Here is a 23,939-nt window from a genome sequence, read left to right as displayed (position 1 = left end):
GGCACCACCACCCCGCCTATTTCGGCCGTGAAGCAGTAATGCGTTTCGGTTTGATGGGTGGGGCAGCCGTTGTAACTATACTGAGACTTTAGAACTCACATCTCACGTTGTAGATGTCTACGGGCTCCAGTAACCACTTAATACCAGGGGAGGTGTGAGGTCGTCCACCCAATCTAGGCAATAAAAAAAAAACAAGGCTGTGATTCAGGGACTCAAACCGAGCGAGGTATTACGGGATTCATGTGACTTTGTACAGCTCATCGTCCGAGACTGCTCATAGGCATCATAGCGTAACGTGTCGACAAACAACAATTCGGCTCGTTGCAGGGCTACTCACTCCCATTTCCCTCGGAAGCTCTACTTCGGTACGCGGATCAAACTTTGTCGCATGAGTGGACGAGTCACGCTGGGTTTTAGTGGCTTCAACTTTTCACATAGCATACCACAGCTCCAATACAGAATATCATGCCGATATTCATGGTTCTAAGAATCGAAATGGAAGGTCACCCCACTTTCCAAAGTCCACGTTCCCGCTGGGCATGGAATATATAATATCATCTATGCTCTGATCAACTTTTAAAAAACCACTACTACATTGTAATATCAATGTTATGTCCATAATTCTATTCATTTTTATAGTTGAGTTTTAGTTTTTACGATCATAACCTGCTCTGCTAATTCTGCTTTTTTATATGACGTGGATATAATTTACGAGCTATGAATTTAAGTATGTCATGTTAATTTAGAATGAAGGGGAGAACGTATTCTGATTTGTTAATTGCATTAATAATAATTAATTACCAAAACCATTGTCTGAGTTCCTTGTCAAATTATCATAATTAGAATTGTTTGTGCAATGTGTTATGTTGAAATCATTTTGATGATACTAAAAATCTGCTGATCGTTATGTTCACATTTGAGCTATTGCACAGATTCAGATTCGTTTTGTACGTGTTGGTGAGGTCACACCCGCGCCTCGGATCTATCAGATCCAATAGCCTTTGCATTAGACGCCTTCAGCTCTAACACTAGGAGCAGGCTTAGGGACCCCGGTAACCGTACTCGTCGAGCTCGACAAAGAGTTCGACGTGCAACCTAACCCATGAATCAGCTCGCTGAGTTTCTCGCCGGATCTTCTCAGCGGGTCGCGATTCCGATCCGGTAGTAGATTCATTCGCGAAGAAGCTGCTCTTGAGCTGTCCTGTTAGGTCTCCTTCGGAGGCGCTGGGGCAGCTGTTAGCAAATCCCACACCTTCTGGCTGAGCCTTTGTTCGCCCACCTGTCCTGGTGAAATTGGAAAGGCCTCTGGGCCACCAGTAATCCTTCAATCAAAAAAAAACCCGCGCCAATAAATCAATCTTCGTACCTTGCTAACACATAATAGCTTTTATGAAGACTGATAGGTAGTATAACATCAACCGAATTTTTATTTAAGTTGTATAACGAAAAAATGAGTGTCATAAATTGGCCATATGGACTTAACTTAATTAAAATAATGAATTTAAAAAATTTTGACCACTCGTGGCTGTCTAAATTTTAGACACTATTATTTAATAGGTTCTTACATCGACTTTCACAGTTCATGGGTTCCCGATATTTAGGCATGGTCCTTTTTGTGATGTTCTTCACGCAATCTTCAGTCTATCCGTTGTCATAGCGCTTGCAAGAACATCGAAATATCGGGACCTCATTAAATGTCAGTATCGTAGTAAGTACCGTTAAAGGTTTATAAACGTAAAAAAGGGCGTATTGTGAGCCAATATGGGTTGGTACTACCATTCTGCTTATTGCCTGTCGTATATTCCGATTTGAAAGGCTGGGCTATCGGTATACAATGAAATTGAGATTTCGGTCTCTCGTCTAAAGGGGGTCGGGGGCATTGAATAACACGTATTTTTCTGTATTTTTATTATTTCTGTTTATGCAACATCTATTTACAAGATTGGAAATCGATTTCTATCTGTTTTAAGACATTATTGATTTACATTATCGATGATAATTTTAGGTGGAAGATCTTTGTTTGTAGTAATAAGTACGTAAAACTGCTTTAGTGTGCTGATTGTTTCGTAGACCTAAAAATGTGTAACTTCTACCGTCATACTGCATTACGAATATCGAAGAATTTTTTTTTTGTTTTTTTTTATTGCTTGGGTAGACGAGCTCTCAAGTTACTGGAGCCCATAGACATCCATGACGTAAATGCGCGTAAGGTCTCAGTATAGTTACAACGGCTACCCCACCCTTCAAACCGAAACGCATTACTGCTTCACGGCAGAAATAGGCAGGGTGGTGGTACCTACCCGTGCGGACTCACAAGAGGTTCTACCACCAGTAATTACGCAAATTATAATTTTGCGGGTTTGATTTTTATTACACCAATATCGAATGTGAATATTCATCACAGCCATCAACAACAGCCTACCAGTATTCTCTTGGTAATCTTGTATCGCAGTTTCATGCTGCTCCTGCGTTTCCGGGGTCTAACTTCAGTAAATAATCCAATGATAATACTTTTCTTACTTAATTGGATATCATATTCGTGAAATATTAAATTACGAATGTGATACTAGTTTTACCTAATTCGGTCACGCTCTAGTTACAATTCAATGAAAAAGATACAATTCTTCCGAGTTGCAGGGTTGGGCTAATGTTTCCTGCTGCTCTCACAGGTACCTACCTATACTGTGTCAGTGAATTGATCGAGGACAAAAAGCGGCTATTGTATCAGCCTGGGAACGGCTTTATCGATGTCGCAGTGCTTAAGTACGATTGCGCTAAATTTTATAACAACGTTATTATTTTTCAAAATCTATGCAGAATTATAATATTTTATGGTTCAATATTATTTGAACTGTGACAGATTACGTTTAATTTAGAATCAAGTATTCAAACAAGGAAGAAAAGAGAAAGAAAGAGACCCCGGGGCCGATTACCTAGCCGTTGGTGTGATCAAGTAACCGCTCTAACTGGGTTGCCAGTCGCAACCGCCATTTGAGCAGCTGAGGACCGGACGAGATGGAAACAGCTCACGAGACAGGCAACGGTCATGTTTCAGGGACACGACCTTCAGCAATGAAGAAAGCGACGAAGAAGAAGAAAGAAAATTCAAACATACATTTATGATTTGTGTTAAACCTGCTGTTTCGCGTAGAAAAATCGTAATCACTCATAGTGCTCATATCATAGATAGTTGTGATTGTGTGAGTCGGTGATATTCGATTTTCTTTTGATGAAACAACTAAGTACTGCAACTCACGAAATAGTTACTTTGCGACTTCATCCAAGGCTTTGAGCTAATGAGAAATATAAATCGAGATCAGTAAGTAGTTGTAAATTTTATTTACAGCCAATTAAAATATGGAAACGCCGTACCACTTTTGTTTTGGTGAAAATTAGCTGAGCTTTATTAACTTCTATTATCTCTTCTTTATAGATTTCATATAAGTGATTTGTAATTTGAAATTTTCTAACGCGATCTGTTTCTGCTCCAAATATTTCAGCTCTTAGTAAAATAAATGAATTTCAATTATTTTTTCACGCAAGGACAATATGTAAAAAAGACAAAACCTTGACATTTCCTGCTCAAATTGTTGGTGTTAATATCATGACTGGCAATCACGCACCTTGATTATAAAATAAATATCGACTGGTCGCAAAATGTAGGTAATACAGAGTCACGGTTATGCTCGCCACGCCTTCGGGATCGACCACTTTTACTTTTAAGGTGTTAGGCTGAGCTCGTAGTGTAGAGGGGCGAGTTAACAGTATTCGGACGTAAATACTGGTACTCCAGTGTATATTACTGACGCCGTATCGTAACACGGCTCGTGCCTCCTTGCTTCACTTACGCTTGAACACGTGCTCCCCAATATAATAAGCCGGTACGTCGTGGACTTCTCTTACAGGTATTAAAACATTGCTTTACAGTTTTTTTTTGTTTTCGTGATTTTTTTCTAACGCATTTAATCTTATTACGAAAATAATTTAATACTAAGTACGCATATCATTATAATGATAATTATCTTAATATACTGTTTATTTATCTTTATGTGAATAATTAAAATAGTTTAAAAGCGAAATGTATTTTAACTCATGTAAGAAGAGATTAATTTAATATATTTAAAAATTATAATACAATATCCAGTCGTTTCAAAAGTTGTGTATTATCTTGACGAAAATTTAAATGCAACGTAAATCTACGGAATCATGTACAGTTTGATAAAATATATTATGCAGTTAGAAAATATTAATTGATGTATACGATTTGAAACCCTATTCTAACTGGAAACAATTAATTGGTAATCTCTAACTATAGTAATAAACTATTGTGATATTTTTCAATAATAGTAATATTTACGATTAATGAAATGAAATGATGAGTTAAATACAGTAAGTAGGCTAACATAGCTAAACATAATACAAACGAGAAAGGTGGCTGTTAAAATTTGTCATATTATAATATAAAATTATGCAAATTTGCAATCAACTCTTTGTTGTAAGAAACCTTATTTAATTTAGAAATCATTTGTTACTAGTTATAATAAATGAGCAATCAAAAAATTTCCGTTGATTTATTAATTATTAAAAAAAATACACATCATTTCTGATCCTCCCGATCCATTTTCGGTGTTTTTAGGCATTCCAAGCACTGGTCACTGTTTTCGTCGAGCTCGTCGTAGGGTTCGACGTGCAAATTAACCCACATACACAATCCACTGAGTTTCTGGTCGGATCTTCTTAGAGGGTCGCGATTCCGAAACTGGTATATTCAGTGAAGCACTGCACTTTCTAGGGCTAGTAAAGTCGCTCAGGCTGAGCACCCGTAAGCTCGCCTATACATCCGGTGAAGCCAAATTAGGCCCTCGAGGCTAATTTTAATAGGTAGGCAAATAAAAGATAAAACTTAAAAATATTTTTGTTATGCGATCAAAATCCAAGCAAGACGAATTTTCACTCAAAATTTTCGATCTTTTAAAATGTTATTCAAAAAAGGCTAAAGCAATAAACACTTTCTCATGTTTACATTATTTGCATTATGTTGACTCATCGTGGCCTGAATCAGGTTAGACGTCCGGTGTACTCGTCTCAAGCGATGCGGGTATGCAGGTGTTGAAATCCTGTAGGCAGGCACTAATTTTTCTAAAGCAATGCGTACTTAACAGGTGCTCGTGAAGGATTTCCACGACGAAAATATTGAGTAATTAAAATCAAAACCGCAAATTTTATTAATTTGCATAAGCGCTTTAAGACTTATTAAAGGCATGCCATGGTTGTTTGGTACCTTGTATTGATGAGTATTTCTGCCGATTTTTGCTCCCCGAAAAAGTGTGTGTTCCAATTTGAAGCGTAGGACAGCCGTTACAAAATACACACAGCCCATCTGGTGTTAAGTGGTTACTGGAGCCCATATACATCTACGACGTAAATGCGCCATCCACCTTGAGATATAAGTTCTAAGGTCTCAAGTATAGTTACAGCGGCTGCCCCACATTACTGCTTCACGGCAGAAATAGGCAGGGCGGTGGTACCTACCCGCGCGGACTCACAAGAGGTCCTACCACCAGTAAACCATACCTATTATATAGGGTTCTATCTGATGGTTTAAGGTCTGTGCCAGTACTTTGTCATTTGTGTCAAAAAAAAATACAATTACCAAGTCAGGCCAAGTGCAGTGTAAAAAAAACTAATCTCTTGTGCTCGTAGTAAATTTAGGCATAGTTTTCCAGAATTTCATTCAGAAATGTAAAAAATATTTGCTCCCGTTAAATTACGCGTACAATTTTGTTAATTTGTTTGTCATTGTATCTATTACATACGGAAACGCGTGTAACTGTCACTTTCTGATCTATAAACTATCTCGGTAAAAAACGACCTCAATCCGTTAGCTCGAAGTTGGGTGAGAGAAGCACGAACAAACCAACCAACATTGTCACATTAGGGTTGGATATTTTATTTTTATTTTGTATTACTATTTGTAACATAACTACATTTCTGATAAGTAGCTGCATCGCATCGAAGGGGTTCTTTTATATGTAAACGGAATGTTACACTTTAAATTTGCTGCCTATCGTATTCTGGTTCAGCTTAAATTACTTTTAGTGAATTCATTTTAGAATTGGCTCAGTAGTTCTAAAGAAGTTTTTACATATAGCAAATAAAAAGGTTTTTATTAAAGATAATAAAGAGATATTATAGAGAATTAATTATATTTAGAGAAGAGAAGAGATATTATATTTATGAAATAATATTATTGTTAATGAACGATTTAATAAAATAAAGAAAAATATGTATGTAATATTTGAAACTATTGGTATTTTGCTAAACAATAGTCCATTGTATGCTAGATTGTCAGTTGTAAATTTACAAATACGCACAAACAATGAGTTAATGCCTAACAAGCTGACAAGCGGAGGAAGTTGTTACATAGAGCAAGTGCATCGTTTTAATTGTTCCGATGAAGTTATTTGCAAACTCAATTACGCATGCGTTACGTTAATATTAAATGCTATGCTAATAAGACGTTTTGTTTTAAATTCGTTTTCTTGTTCCCTGCCTAATCGTTATTAACCTACAGCCTATTCCAGCTACTCAAGTACTGGTATGTGAGCTCATGGGCTCAACTTGAAAAAATTGCTAACACTGGCCAAGAGCAGTGCTTCGCTGAATTTACCGGTTGATCGGAAAAGCGATCTACTGAGAAGATCCGGCGAGAAACTCAGTGGGTTGAAAAAAATACTTTAAAATTGATTGACGCGAACATTGGTTCAAAACTCAGGTTGGCAAATTAGAATTTGACGCATTAAAGTATTATATAATATTTTAACTTAATCGTTTTTCTGAATGAAAAGGATATGTTCATAAACACAACAAAAAGGCGCATGGATTTATGATACTGTGTTTGTTACTAAAATAATTTTAGAGCTGATAACTGACCCGATTGGTGATATTGATTTGTGCTTAAATTATTAATTAAAGTACAAGATACGTATTTTTGGAATTTGTTTTTTTTTCTGAGTTAGGGCTGGCGAACTTTCCAAGAAAAATAATATAGGTACCTGGTTCTTTTTATTTGAACAAAGTTCGAAATCATTTATTTGCGTTTAAATATGCTATTTTCATTTATTACGCTCTTATTGACTAAATTTTTTCCGCTTCAAGAACTGCTGCATACATACTTGCTGTCGTAGGAACTCGTAGATATTAACCAGGCGAGGCCAGGGTCAAGTTTCCCTTGCATTCGTACAACGTGCGTACAACGTAGCTTATGTAGCCTCGGGATCCAGAACCCAAGATTGTTTTGCATCAGAAGTTGACAGAATGACGGCACTCACCCATGCCGCATTTCAATATTTCTTACAACCTGTACCGGTAATTTCAAACTTGTGATTTAAACAGAAAAATAAACATTCGAATCTCTTGTCGAGTCGTCGTGGCCTAAAGGATAAAACGTCCGGTGCGTTCGTATCTAGCGATGCAACGGTGTTCGAATCTCGCAGGCGGGTACCAATTTTTCTAATGAAATACGTACTTAACAAATGTTCACGATTGACTTCCACGGTGAAGGAATACCGTGTAATAAAAATCAAATCCGCAAAATTATAATTTGCGTAATTACTGGTGGTAGGACCTCTTGTGAGACCACCACCCCGCCTATTTCTGCCGTGAAGCAGTAATGCGTTTCGGTTTGAAGGGTGGGGCAGCCGTTGTAACTATACTTGAGACCTTAGAGCTTAAATCTCAAGGTGGGTGGCGCATTTACGTTGTAGATGTCTATGGGCTCCAGTAACCACTTAACACCAGGTGGGCTGTGAGCTCGTCCACCCATCTAAGCAATAAAAAAACATACTATTTAGAATTTCAAGGATAGAAGAGCACATCATTTGATCTTAAATTGTTAACGCCGCCCATGAGTACAAATTATGGCTGAGGGACACTGCTTATGATACAAAAATAGTGTCCGTTTTATCTTTCCGTCCTCTATAGTGTTTTCATAGGCTTGTGTAATTTCAGTTCTCATAATTTTGATAGGTAATAAGGTGCACGCTGCACAATAGAATTTCAATATTTTCCTAACGCTATAGGCAACAATCTATTGTTCTCAGGTATAGGTTAATTGTTACATACCTAGTCTACATTCTTAACTGAATTCCAAAAATTAAGATATTTTATAAATGATCCAATGTTATTTTTAGAATACAATTCGTTTTTTATAGTACATGCAAATTTCAAAACATAAAAACTTTGTTTAAAGCTTCCGTGGTCTAACGCATAAGCATTCGATGTACTTTTGTCTTTCTAATCTGATTATGCGGAAAGCCTGATTTTGGGGTAGTGCCTTTTTTATTTAATCAATTAACTCGTATGTAACCAGAGTTTCTCAAACCTTTAGCCTCAGACCCCTTGGTAAAATTCCTTCTTTTACTTTATGATTGAGAATTGGTTTCAAGGTGCACAACGGTATTTTGATAGCGATATCTATGGTTTACGGGAAATGTGGAACTTAACACCAAATGGGCCGTAAGTTCGTTCACCTATCTCAAAATAAATAAATATATTTTCTTTTTCGGCTTCGGAGGATATTATGTTACACCGTGTAGCAACTGTGAAGTCAAAAAGGAAATGCATGAGCTGCCTTCGGTTCTCCTCTTAGATTCTACAATCGTAAAATGTAAATTCATAAGACCTTTCTTGTGTAACTGCATCAACTCATCACAGCACTAGGAAATCACCGCTCGTTGACACGGAAGTATATTGTTCCATAAGGATTTTGTGACTTAGTTAATTTACATAACAATAGCACGGTTCTTAATCCTTTCACCAGTCAGTAGATAATATATACTATATAATTCATACGTTTGAATGGATTTTTTGCAGTGATTTTAAAATATTAAATGGAAAATAGAGAAGCAACATGTCTGCTATACTTCCGGAATAAAATTTACATAATAAAATCGGAATTAAAGGTATGAGTCAGATCGGATCATGTGACCAAATATTGTATCTCAAATGTCATGAACCTTAAGTTTGGTGGTGGCGTTACTGTTTTGATGTCTGTGAGTTCCGTGAGTTCGTTTGACTGCTGCTATATTTTACATATAAACAACATAATATTACATATATTATTTGTATGCAAAAGTAGCAGAAACAAAATCTGATGTTAGTTTATTTATATTGTTTGCCGTATATTTCTGACTTAAAGATTAATAATATAAACTGTGACGCTGATTCTTATCGATTCTCCATAAATTCTGCTTTCGGAATTATATAAAGGATTTAGGTATTCAATTATTCATTCGAAAGTGGATTGTTAGTTTAGATAACGGATTTTCTAGAAGGACTTGAAACTAGTTGACCTACCTAGCTATGGTATATCCTCCTAAGTTATCTCCAGATGGAGATTGGACGATTGGGTAAAGCGATTAAACAGGTATTATTTAGCTGGTTCATTACCCACACATCATCTCAAAGCTCCAACACGCGGTATGATAAGCCGGAGATTCAGTCAACTGGCCCAAAAAACTTCCTTTGTCCGTTTTCTCCATACAGATATTATGTATATTTTTGTTTTACTATGACATATGAGCTTAGAAATTGTTTTGAACAAATTATGATTGATTCATTGTCATGACCCGCGTAAAACACAATTTACAACACATAACAGATTGTAATCTACACCTATTATGCCAAGATAAAATATTACATTGTTTGGTCATACAACATTTAAATTGTATATTGGGTACCAAAAATTAGTTTATTTCGATAAATTTAATTTTTGATCTAATTTATTATTTTTCAAAATTACCCATAGCAATAATAATTTTAATAGCTTTTGTCTAACATTCCGTACATTTAATATTTAATCTACAGTTAAAAGGTTTGTACGAGTAAAATTAAAAACAAAATTCAACAAACAGGTTACATTAAAATCTCGGTCTTGAACTACTTAAAAATATCATTTTAAGGATGTTGTGCAAATAACAGTTATGTCGTCCATTACTACCTACCGTGACTTTAACAAGTACCAGTTCTCGAGGAGATACAGACCAAGTCAGATAGCCAAAAATGACTTTACGAATAAATAATATTTTATAATGAAACGAAAGCAGCAAAGTCTATAAGGCGTAATTGCTGGTGGCAATGCGTGTTGGGAACCTTCAAGATCTCTCACGATTAGGTGACATTCTAATAGGAATGCCTATTTCTAATAGGAATGATGGGTTCCTTGCGATCGTCAAAATGACGACTTTACCATTCTGTCTTCGTGATCCGATAACTACAAAACGGTAGGTTGTGAGATCCGTCTGCCCATTAAGGGTTTTAAAATAAGTAGTAAAATAAGAAAGGAAGAATAGGAAATAAGAAAGTAAGTAAGCTTTACAGAGAGCGGAAACTGCTAATATTTGTTATATTCATAATATATTCGTAGTATATATTATATTATGTTTAAATTCATAGCTCCTAACTGCGTTTATAATGTCTTGGATTTACGAAATCTTAAACTAAATATGATTTTATGCACGGACGCGGAAATACATAATATGTACTAACCAAGAGCACGTGTTCTTGTTTTGTATGTGTATGTTAGTGTGCCTCGAATACCAAATAAAACTTTAATAGTGATACTGTTTCCGACCGGGTATCTGACCCGGATTTCGCGATAAAAGATTCCGGATCACTAAGCTAAATTAAGGCGGCGATAGGTGTGTAAGTCTAGTAGTTAAATTGTTCGACATTGTTCTAAAATTCCCCGTTATCCTTCCTGTGGAAAGGTCTTAAATTTTTTGACTTAAACAGGCTATTGACGGAAGCTGGTTTGCGCAAGGTGTGGTCTCTTTTGAAAGTAGATATTTTTAATTACATACTCATAAGTGTAAATTAATAATATTATTGTTTCTTTTCTCGTGAATATAATTCGTCTTATGAATCACGTAATGCTTAGGGTCGAAACTGTACATAACATGTAGAAGCAGCTATCATAATGAAAATTAGTCGAAAGTTTATAATTTTATACATAATTAATGTTTCATTACGGAGGAACATTTTATGGGGTAAAACGCGTTATGTGATATGAATGGTTCGTAAAAAGGTGGAACAAATGTGTGAAATCACAGAATTCACATCTAATTAAATGAGAATTCGTGCTTGTGTTTACCTGTAAATTAAGAGTTAATAAGGTACCTCTGTCAAGTTTATTGGTATGGTGATGCGCAAAATATGATTCCGAACGTATTATGTGATTCGAGCCGTATAGCTCTGTAATGGCTAAAAAATAAATATTTTTTATGAGTTTATTGACCCTTCTTTCTGGTAAAAAATAATGAGCGCAATGTAAATTTTGCCTTCTACTCTGAAATAACAGACAACAGCTACAGTTTTATAGCATATTTTCTTTCTTTATTTATTTATTTAATTTACATACTAGTCTGTATAAAGGGGGACTTAATGCCATAGGCATTCTCTAACAGTCTACCTTAGGGGGGTGCAGAGATAAACCTTGGTAGGTGTAGTGTGATAGTGATATTACTTAAACATATGTGTATATATAACATACATAATATTTATAGATACAAATACTCGTACTTAAATAAATACATATACATAAATATATATCTTTATCAATGCAGTCGTTCGTTAACGGGATGCTGTGTTTCAAATTAGTGCATTATTGGGAACCTCGACCCAAAATATGCAACACCGAGCAACTTAAGGTCTTAAACGATTCCAATCTAAGTGGGCGCGTTCGCCATAGAGATGAGGACATTTATTGAAATACTTTAAATTTATACTTATTACAAGCTTAGAAAGTTAAACAAAAAAAATGAAAATAGTGTGCCAAAATTTGTATAATTTTTTTTAAATGCTTAGATGGGTGGACGAGCTCACAGCCCACCTGGTGTTAAGTGGTTACTGGAGCCCATAGACATCTACAATGTTAATGCGCCACCCACCTTGAGATATAAGTTCTAAGGTCTCAAGTATAGTTACAACGGCTGCCTCACCCTTCAAACCGAAACGCATTACTGCTTCACGGCAAAAATAGGCAGGGTGGTGGTACCTACCCGCGCGGACTCACAAGAGGTCCTACCAGCAGTAATTTCATTGGGATTCACTTAATTGTCAACTATTATATTTTTGTGATAGCATTTGACCTTTTCCTGTACATATTATGAAAGGAGCACGGATACAGAGCATTACGAACAAGCCGTCCAAACACATTTGTATACCTACTTTGTTTTCTTGATTCTTCCTAGTCGGTTACTCTTGGCACAGTAGCCGCGAGGTTGTCGATGGACAGGGTTGCGTCTCGTCTTGATTTTATAACATTTAAATTAACGGGCTTACTATTAAGGAAACGAATTGTAACGGTGCGACGATTAATCTATTTTTAATAATAATGTCGAAGGTCTCTGTAAAATTTGCAAATTACTTAGCAATTTTGTCGATTGACTGTGGTATTGTCGTGCGAGAAACAATTAATTAAACTGGAACAAATTATCCGTATAACAATAATTTTTAATATCTATTTTTAATACTGTGGGGGATAAATCCTAACAGTATTAATTATTTTTATGAATCAGTAGTATTAGGGCTGTCTATTCAACTAATGGGTAAATAATAAATAAATTGCATTCGCGTTTTTATTTAGAACTTAATATACCTAAGCATTGTAGGGTAATTTAATTATTATTTAAATAACCTGTAAGCAATTCCGTAAATCTATTAATGGCGAACACTACGTGTATATTGCAAAATTTTCACAATAGGCAGTTTTTGCTTCGACTGTACATTTTTACATTTGCGTAAGCAAGGTTCCCGAGATCACTTTCGCACGCAATAGCGAGCGCGTATTGTGTTCTTAAATCTGAATGGAATTTGTTGTAAAATACAGAAATATCATTAAAACAAATATTATAGTGCTTAAGTAGTGAAAAATTTTGTGTGTGTAAAAAAACAGCGTAAGAAGATTTGCGAAATTTACAAACTTAATAATTATCTTATACCTTTAAACGAGCAATTCTTGTATAATATTAATTAATAATTAATATGATATATATAATCTGAATCACGGAAACGGCTCCAACGATTTTCATAAAATTTTGTATACAGGGGATTTCGTGTTCGGGGGCGATAAATCGATCTAGCTACGATTTATTTTCAGAAAATGTTGTTTTATTCTCATCTAGTCTAGTCTCATCTAGGTCATCATCTAGTTTATTTATATGTCATTCAATTTCGCTGCCTACGAACTCTGACAGCCGCTTCAATACTAAATGTTTCATCAGCTAGTCATATAATAGTCTACTGGTACAAAAAAGTAAAGTTATAATAAATTACATTGTAAAAATGCTATCTTGGCCTGGAACGTATGATTCCTTGGTTGTATAAAAGGCTGTATAAACGCGGTACGAGTCTATAAGGCTTCATAACACGTAACATTTAGAGGGGTGTTTAAGGGGAAGATTAGGAGAGAACATCATTAGCACGAACTGATGATGGGAAATTAAGAGTGGTTAATTGTCCGACGATATTAGGGAACTCCTTAGAGCTAAGAACGCCTCGATACGCGCCTACGACAGGTATCCTACCGCGGAAAATCGTATTCGAATGCGTGCCCTACAACGCGACGTAAAGTCTCGCATCGCCGAAGTCCGAGATGCCAGATGGTCTGATTTCTTAGAAGGACTCGCGCCCTCCCAAAGGTCTTACTACCGCTTAGCTCGTACTCTCAAATCGGATACGGTAGTAACTATGCCCCCCCTCGTAGGCCCCTCAGGCCGACTCGCGGCGTTCGATGATGACGAAAAAGCAGAGCTGCTGGCCGATACATTGCAAACCCAGTGCACGCCCAGCACTCAATCCGTGGACCCTGTTCATGTAGAATTAGTAGACAGTGAGGTAGAACGCAGAGCCTCCTTGCCACCATCGGATGCGTTACCACCCGTCACCCCGATGGAAGTTAAAGACTTGATCAAAGACCTACGTCCTCGCAAGGCTCCCGGTTCCGACGGTATATCCAACCGCGTTATTAAACTTCTACCCGTCCAACTCATCGTGATGTTGGCATCTATTTTCAATGCCGCTATGGCGAACTGTATCTTTCCCGCGGTGTGGAAAGAAGCGGACGTTATCGGCATACATAAACCCGGTAAACCAAAAAATCATCCGACGAGCTACCGCCCGATTAGCCTCCTCATGTCTCTAGGCAAACTGTATGAGCGTCTGCTCTACAAACGCCTCAGAGACTTCGTCTCATCCAAGGGCATTCTTATCGATGAACAATTCGGATTCCGTACAAATCACTCATGCGTTCAACAGGTGCACCGCCTCACGGAGCACATTCTTGTGGGGCTTAATCGACCAAAACCGTTATACACGGGAGCTCTCTTCTTCGACGTCGCAAAAGCGTTCGACAAAGTCTGGCACAATGGTTTGATTTTCAAACTATTCAACATGGGCGTGCCGGATAGTCTCGTGCTCATCATACGGGACTTCTTGTCGAACCGCTCTTTTCGATATCGAGTCGAGGGAACCCGCTCCTCCCCACGACCTCTCACAGCTGGAGTCCCGCAAGGCTCTGTCCTCTCACCCCTCCTATTTAGCTTATTCGTCAACGATATTCCCCGGTCGCCGCCGACCCATTTAGCTTTATTCGCCGACGACACGACTGTTTACTATTCTAGTAGAAATAAGTCCCTAATCGCGAAGAAGCTTCAGAGCGCAGCCCTAGCCCTAGGACAGTGGTTCCGAAAATGGCGCATAGACATCAACCCAGCGAAAAGTACTGCGGTGCTATTTCAGAGGGGAAGCTCCACACGGATTTCCTCCCGGATTAGGAGGAGGAATCTCACACCCCCGATTACTCTCTTTAGACAACCCATACCCTGGGCCAGGAAGGTCAAGTACCTGGGCGTTACCCTGGATGCATCGATGACATTCCGCCCGCATATAAAATCAGTCCGTGACCGTGCCGCGTTTATTCTCGGTAGACTCTACCCCATGATCTGTAAGCGGAGTAAAATGTCCCTTCGGAACAAGGTGACACTTTACAAAACTTGCATAAGGCCCGTCATGACTTACGCGAGTGTGGTGTTCGCTCACGCGGCCCGCACACACATAGACACCCTCCAATCCCTACAATCCCGCTTTTGCAGGTTAGCTGTCGGGGCTCCGTGGTTCGTGAGGAACGTTGACCTACACGACGACCTGGGCCTCGAATCAATTCGGAAATACATGAAGTCAGCGTCGGAACGATACTTCGATAAGGCTATGCGTCATGATAATCGCCTTATCGTTGCCGCCGCTGACTACTCCCCGAATCCTGATCATGCAGGAGCCAGTCACCGTCGACGCCCTAGACACGTCCTTACGGATCTATCAGATCCAATAACCTTTGCATTAGATGCCTTCAGCTCTAATACTAGGGGCAGGCTTAGGGACCCCGGTAACCGTACTCGTCGAACTCGACAAAGAGGTCGACGTGCAACCTAACCCATGCATCAGCCCGCTGAGTTTCTCGCCGGATCTTCTCAGCGGGTCGCGATTCCGATCCGGTAGTAGATTCATTCGCGAAACAATTGCTCTTGAGTTGTTAGGTCTCCTTCGGAGGCGCTCGGGCAGTTGTTAGCAAATCCCACCCCTCTTGGCTGAGCCTTTGCTCGCCCACCTGTCCTGGTGAAACTGGAAAGGCCTTCGGGCCACCAGTAAACTTTCAATCATAAAAAAAAAAAAAAAAAAAAAAAGAGTGGTCGTTCGAGCAGTCGACATCGCATACATGTAACTTCTAATGTAAACAGTGAGACATACATTATCTATTAAATCATATTATATATCACATTAATACTATGACTGCATTTAAGTCAATAACAGACATCATTCAAGAAATTGTTTAAAAAAAGCTACTACAATTAATAGTAGGAGATAATGTGAGTATGATCTATATATTAATACGTGAAGAAAAAACTTTGTATCCTTTTTTACGAAAATAGTGCGGACCGAGGAGTATGAAATTTTCCACACTTATAGAGAATATAGAGAAGAAGTGCACAATGCTAATATATTTTTAAAATAATGCATAAAAGATACATTAAATCAATAAAGAAAACATTACACACACTACATACCATGTATTTGACGCACACACGCATGGATACTATTTATTGTCAAACTTTTGTTCTTGACGTCTGTTGTCAAATCTAGAATAAATTAAATATTGTTTGTCTTTGATAATATTTTTATAGTTCGGCGAAATTTGTGATTATAGAAGTATAAAATACAATCATTATAGTGTACAAACTTACAATTACAATTAATTATAGTCGAATTTCGACTACTGCGGGACCTCTAGTGTGTTTTAAATCTATGAATATCTGTCATTGTTAATCTAATTTTATAATTAATGAATGTAATAATATATTAAATAACGTGACTAGTAGTAGCAGTTCTTGGGCAATTTTCAATACTGGTTTGTGTTGGAATGTTACATTTTCAGTTGTAGGATTATTGCTGTATGTCCATTATTTATTCAACAAGTAAACATCAAAAGAACTAATTAACTAATCAATTTTATTGTTGTTGTTAAATACCTTAGATGTTTTTATTAATAACATTGCGTGTTTCCGGAATAATTTGAATATTAATCTATTTTTGTGCAAGGTGACTTTGCGTTCACTTTTTAATCTAATGTAATAAAGTTAATTAAAAAAAAAAGAACCTATCCTTCTTAGATCATAAATAGTTGGTAAATAATATTCAGTTTTGATTATGTCGGAGTTGTTTGATATCAATAGTTGTACCATTGTCCGTAATGTGCCTTAGTTGAACTTCCCTTAAACTGTAGTGAATGTAACACGGCCTTGATTCGGTATTGAGGCAACTGTATAAGATTTGCATCAATTAAATTGTTAGACAAATGATTTGTAGTTTAGTATAATGTAGTTTCAAATTCTTCTCCTAGTCTAAATGTAGTTAAGTGTCTACTTGACATAGTAATTTCTGCATAATTATTACTTGAATTAAAAATGCGTGAGTGTTGAATTCTAAAGTTGTAGACAAGATGTCAATTTAATTAACTAGCTTTTAGTAAATTATATATGCAAAATTAAATTAAAAGTTGCTGTATTTTATCGATACACGCGTTAGATTATAGCATTGATATGCATATCAGTTTCTTATTTAAATAGTTCGTATCTTAAATGATTATTACATTCATACATGGCTTGTCGATATAATTGGTCTGGTGGTAGGACCTCTTGTGAGTCCGCGCGGGTAGGTACCACCACCCTGCCTATTTCTGCCGTGAAGCAGTAATGCGTTTTGGTTTGAAGGGTGGGGCAGCCGTTGTAACTATACTGAGTTCTTAGAACGTATATCTCAAGGTGGGTGGCGCATTTACGTTGTAGATGTCCATGGGCTCCAGTAACCACTTAACACCAGGTGGGCTGTGAGCTCGTCCACCCATCTAAGCAATAAAAAAAAAATATTGTTTTTTATATAGCGAAACGGGTAAATGAATTTATGGTCCTGGAATCAAGTGGTTAGCGAAGCATATAGACATCACAATTATTCAAGTTGCTATGTTGAAGTCGAAGTCTATATTTAATTGTACTATGACTGTACCCAACTTTCAAGCCGACGATGGGTGGTAACTAATCCGTACGGTATACGAAACGTCCAATACCGTCTTTACCATAAGGGCACACGGGGCCCGTGCCCAGGGCCCCCATTCTCAGGGGGCCCCGAAAGACCGACAATTTCTCTCACACGTTTATTCTTTCAAAAATTTTTGTCGGGCACATTACACTTTTTTCACAAATCAGTAATCACAAGGCATATACTATGCCTATAATAGAAGATTTTGCTCAACAGAAATCCCGAAAGAAACCGTTATCGAAATCGTAACCAAAAAACCAGCAGCGTTCTAATATCATTAATGACATATTATATCATACTGTATTTGATTACCTATAATAAATGGTCATACTCAGTAAAAAAATGTTATTATAATTCGCTTTTTTTACTTTCCAAAAGGGCCTCAAATTCTTGTGTGCCCAAGGGCCCCATCCTAGTTTAAGACGTCCGTGGAAAAGCCCTATCTATCATAAACTAATAACATAGATTTCTAATCTTCATTAGTCATTAGTTTGATACGTACTTAGTTAGTTACTGAACACCAAATCAGAACGGTGCAGTATTTTTTTTTATATGAAAGCCCGTACAATTTGGTTTAAAAATAACTTTTCAATTACTATGGAATAAAAAAATTATCCTTTGGCTCTTGTATTACTTACAATAATTTATCGACGAATGATATTTATTAGCGAAACTTATCAATCTATCATAGAAAGCCTATTTATCTATGATTAATGATAGGTACACACAATTCATACTTGCCAGCTTCACGGTAGTTTTAATGACATTTGAAAATAATAGGTATTAATTAACTACGACTCGAGAATATCGGCGTAAATTTTAAATACTATATAAATATCTTAAATATCTAGTTTACGATGTGAAACACATTAGGCACTTTTTTAAATTTATACTTTAAAAGTATGCGGATCTTAGGGAAAAGGCAAAAAATAATTTGATCAAATTTGTTCTCAGAACATTTGAATAATTCAAACTGCGTATTTACAATACACATATACTACATACAATAATACATTTGTATTATTGTATATAATATATGTAATATATTTTTTTATTGAAATTGCAGGCGTATAGATTTTAACATTCTAAAGTTGAAAGCCTCGTTCGAACTTGATTTTGATTAAAATGTATAATTGAACACAATGCTTAATTATACATTTTAATTAATTTTTTAATTATTACTTAGATGGGTGGACGAGCTCACAGCCCACCTGGTGTTAAGTGGTTACTGGAGCCCGTAGACATCTCCAACGTAAATGCGCCACCCACCTTGAGATATAAGTTGTAAGGTCTCAGTATAGTTACAACGGTTGCCCCACCCTTCAAACCGAAACGCATTACTGCTTCACGGCAGAAATAGGCAGGGTGGTGGTACCTACCCACGCGGACTCACATGAGGTCCTACCACCAGTAATTGCGCAAATTATAATTTTGCGGGTTTGATTTTTATTACACGATGTTATTCCTTCACCGTGGAAGTCAATCGTAAGCATTTGTTGAGTACGTATTTCATTAGAAAAATTGGTACCCGCCTGCGGGATTCGAACACCGGTGCATCGCTTCAACACGAATGCACCGGACGTCTTATCTTTTAGGCCACGACGACTTCAATTAACATAACATATTAATTATACAATAACACTTTTCTAATTTCTAAAGATTATTTATTTCAAAATGTAGGCGTGTCAGCGTAACAAATGAATTAGCTTAGCTGGTCTAAATCCGCATAATGAGTAGGTATGTAACAAAACATTTTAATTAATAACCGCGAAAACTAACGTAAGTCTTGATAGCTCAAATAATAGTTTAAGCGGCACTTAAATTATAGCTAGTCTTGAGCGAGGTACACGAAAGCTGAAATGAATAATGACATTTGATTATTATGTATTGTACGTTTTATTAAGCTGAGATATTAAGGATTAGGCTTTCAATTCTTTTTTCGGCTTAAGGGAAAACAGACATAAAGTATGTCAAATATAAAACGCAAATTAAGTAGACAATATGTAATAAACTATCACTCGTAATAGTTTATTATATTTTGACTTATTATATATAAAAATACTATTCATTTATTTTTAGAATCTTTGAAAACGATGTCAAAGCATTAGGTCTAAACAATATTACGGCTATAGAAAAGATTATTACAATTTTCCAAAATTGACTTCAAATTATGTATTGAAAAGATTCCTGCTCGATTTTAGTTGATTTTAAAATTCCGTATTCCTTAGACCTTTTTTAGAACCGTACCAAAATCATAATTACTAAAAAGCAGGATGGCACTTCCGGCCAACCCCTTACCGCTTACGTGGTAGTCATTATTGGGTATATGGTGGTATTATTACTGGCGGTAGGACCTCTTGCGAGTCCGCACTGGTAGGTACCACCACCCCGTTTATTTCTGCCGTGAAGCAGTAATGCGTTTCGGTGTGAAGGGTTGGGCAGCCGTTGTAACTATACTGAGACCTTAGAACTTATATTCTCAAGGTGTGTGGCGCATTTATGTTGTAGATGTCTATAGGCTTCAGTTACGGGGCCATTATCACTTAAGATCCTCTGCTTTAGTTTTAATGTAATAAGTCATTCTCAATTGGATCCAATATAGTAAGATAGACGATGGTTTGATGAAATATGCAACATAGGTCGGGAGGGCTCGGAAGCTTTAATCAGAAGATTAAACGAGATATTTTTGAATTCTGGATTTTATTTCCCAGCCATTAAGCATCTTGATTGACAGAATTTTAAGGCGATAAGCTGTGGCAAATTTATGATTTCAACAGATGTGCCCTTGACCTTTACTATTATGTCACTCCATTATAAGTAAAAGTTGATCGCGTGAGCTTTCACTAACGTAGGTCATTACCAAGCGTACGAATTATTGTGTGTTTGCACGAATGTAAGATTGCTTTGATAGACCAGTATATCAGCAAGAGATTTTGTGCCATTGATGATGCCTGTGAGCGACTTACGACCGAACGGGCTTTAAGTTCTTTTCATTATGCCATCGAAATAACTAAGAGTACCTTGTTTCATTAATTCTGAGTTATAAATACAATGCAGGCGAATAAAAAAACCCGAAAATGTAGTTGTAGCATAGTTTACGACTTATAAAACTTTATTTTTTACAGAAAACCGCAATGAGGCATCAAATGATACTACTTTGTGCTTGCCTAGCTACGGTGAGTGCGACTCTGGAAGTGGTCAACCAGTGGAGCTTACTGCAGTTTGATTTTCCACCTGATCCAGTGCTTCTGGAGAAGTTTGAACCTGAAAACACTGTTCCTACAGGGTTAGAGATAGGTTGGGACAAATTGTACCTCGGTATACCGAGGTTAAGGAGTGGCGTACCAGCCACTGTAGCATGGGTTCCTCGGAGCTTGCCGCCTGGTGTCAGTCCTGTCTTGCAGGTTAGAAAACTAATTCTCTTTTACTACATATCAAGGCTTGATATAGCAACGCATATCAAGGCATATGTGACTAAGCGACAATGCGTGAACTTTACAGTAGACTAATTTAAGGTTGAAATACCTGAAAAAAAATCTATTTTAACGAACCTAGCTGTAGGATTGAAATTATTTTAATAGACTTAGAAATATATTTTTTTTGCGCATCGAATATGGTTATTGCTTATCATTTATGTATACTGCTTTTGCAGTTATTGTCGCTTAGTCACGTTTGCCTTTGTAACGTTGATATTATTATATGTTGTTTCTTTTATTTTATGTATTTTAATAGGTAATAAGATTTAATTCCTATTTATATCTTACAAATATTAGTTACGTAAAAGTAGATGATTATTGTGACTTTACTAATGATCTTGCGATTAATTAAACAATTCAAATTAATTACTATATCATTATGATTAAATAAGACAGTATATTTAAGTTTTGTTGCCTTCCCCTATTCGTGTATTAACCAACCATCAGAATTCTTTTGTAGGTGAACGCATTTTGATCATTCTTTTTTTTTAGTCGTGGCTTCCTATGCGGTCTCATTTAATTTTATCAAGATTCGATCAGGACGTTTCGGTTTATCCTTAATAATGCATATTTACACTTGAATTCGAGTACATTGATCATACGCTCATTTTATTTTAATAAAGTCAACTTTTCTTTTTTGATAAACAGTTTTCTATTTTGTTATTTATGTAGTCGTTAAACGTGAATGTATTGGGCATTTGCATTATAATGGCTGGAAACACGCGGTGGTATACGTGCTTGTACTGTCAATTGCCCAAACTATCCTTACACTAAGTTAAGTTTCTGTCCGTTTTTCTATCTAGGAATATATTAAAAGTCCAAGTATCTTTATACGCGAATTCAACCAAATATTTATGGGTTGTACAAATTTCTAAGATGTATCCCGAGTGTTTATATTTTAAATTATTTAACCGATTCTATTAAGAATATAATTATGTGTGTGATATATCTTCTACATTCATCTAAATGTCTCCCTTGTTACTCGATTCCGGTCACGTATAAAGATAGTAAGTAAGTAATGGCTGTGAAAGCTACAAGCATGGTAGATGCGCAACATAAGGACGATAATGCAAACCCAGATTTGGTACAGAGTTACATCATGGAATAGGTTATATAATGTAATACAGTATGCGAGTGTAACTCTAGATAGTGAAGTTTTATGTATATAAGTTTGCGTTAATTAGGCACAATGTTTTAAATTATGTGTTGGTTAGATTAGTCTAAAACACTTAAATTTATAACTAACTGATAATATTAGATTCATACTGTAAAAAAGTTAATGCAAAGTCTATAATTTATATTTTAGAAATTTAGAAACAACTGTCTTTTATTCATCTCAGTACGGAACATGTACATAGAAAAATAGGATTTTAAACCAATTTTAGTCAAAAATGTTTATATCAGTAACAATTTCGAAATGCACAAGAAAGGCCGCGGTACGCGAGGAATGGTGACGCCTGATGAAGCGCACCACCATCCGAAATGATGACCACGACCACTCTGCCAATAGTGCAAATATAGACTAAGATGAGAGTTTCGAAATATTCATTAGCTACAGACCATTTGTTAAAGCGTCGTGATTTAGTATAACTATATTTGATAATCGGTTCTGTCAAATTTGTGGCAGGTTAATTAACGCTGCAGGTCTCATTTGTCAGGAATGTTGAGATGTTAAACAGCACCAATGGCACCAGATAAATTAGGATATTTAGATGTTATTACTACTCGACACCTAATCTGTGAGACGAATATTCGATATAATTTAAGTCGGCTTGGTTGAATTTAGTTAGAATTTGCAGAAACGTTATTCCGCAATTGTCCCTACGGGTCTTTAGAAAGTTGCGGTGATTAAACTTAGTTACAATGTAAGTACATAGTATACTCGATAGATATAACGTGATATAGTATGGAGAGTATTATTATCTTGATTTAACAGGTAGATGCTATGTCCTAATAAATCAAACGGAATGTGCATTAAGCATGACAGGTGTTTTAATTTTACTTTCTTGGTATGATTGCAGTGTGTAGTTTTTTTTTACATATGCATATACCTAAAAACGAGTAAAATGTGATATTATTTTTGTTTTTTTGGTATTTTCAAATCCAAACTTTGATGTAAATTTTTAAAATGATTAAATTTAAATCATGTAACCAAAATACCAAACCAGATAAAATAAAAGGAAAACGTTGAAATGGAAGATGAAGATAAAGCTTAAGGAGGCTTGACATCAGGCAGGTGGCCGGTCGTTGAAATTGTGGGAGGTGAAGGACCTCGGTCCTTCTCTTCTCCCCTTCTTCCTTTCAGGAGGCGCCGGAGTCTGACATAACCCGGTCCGTTAACCCCCTCGACCAGGTATCCGTAAATGTATTACCCAGCGTTAAAAAAAATTGTTGGCCGGTCGTTAAACTCGTTCCAAATGTCTATACAATACTATAAAAGGATTTGTTGCTTCGACTCCAACAAATTTGGAATAAAGCCAAGAAGAAGAAGGAGTTGCAGTACGTAGTTAAATGGACGAGCGCTCCGAATTTAATTCTTAATCCATGACAGCATGAATCTTACTGACCCCATTGAGAAATGGGGTCAAAATCTCGATTGGATTAGAATAGCTCTCTTATCCTTGAAACTGGAAAATATGCAGGCTTCCTGGCTGTTGATACCGATCACAGTTTGCAACACGTGCTGCTATAAGTAAACCAATACTGCTCAAAATCTACCCTTGCTTTTTTAAATTATGTATCCTAATTTTATGCAACAATTAACGAGGGATACGAACATCTTTAGTTCTAACTTTTTTATGTAGGAATCGCATA

At 36.5% G+C, this 23,939-nt stretch overlaps 2 protein-coding genes across 3 annotated transcripts in view; both read left to right on the top strand.

Annotated features, from left to right (window-relative positions):
* Positions 1-23,939, top strand: part of LOC134200438 (uncharacterized) — a 400,183-nt gene that overhangs the window by 83,131 nt on the left and 293,113 nt on the right. The gene's annotated exons all lie outside the window — the stretch shown is intronic.
* Positions 3,524-23,939, top strand: part of Y-e (yellow-e) — a 40,215-nt gene continuing 19,799 nt past the window's right edge. The window contains exons 1-2 of one of the 2 annotated variants that reach the window (XM_038016621.2): positions 3,524-3,905; positions 20,775-21,053. In XM_038016621.2, coding sequence (XP_037872549.1) covers positions 20,784-21,053 — 270 coding nt within the window. In that variant the 5' untranslated portion in view covers positions 3,524-3,905; positions 20,775-20,783. Of the gene's footprint in view, positions 3,906-20,774; positions 21,054-23,939 lie in introns of those variants that run through there. The other variant, NM_001166143.1, reaches the window with a different exon arrangement.

This window comes from Bombyx mori, chromosome 17 (assembly GCF_030269925.1).
Source record: "Bombyx mori chromosome 17, ASM3026992v2".
In the NCBI taxonomy this organism is placed as follows: domain Eukaryota; kingdom Metazoa; phylum Arthropoda; class Insecta; order Lepidoptera; family Bombycidae; genus Bombyx; species Bombyx mori.
Note: the sequence above shows the minus strand (reverse complement) of the source record. Positions and strands in the feature narration are given on the sequence as shown.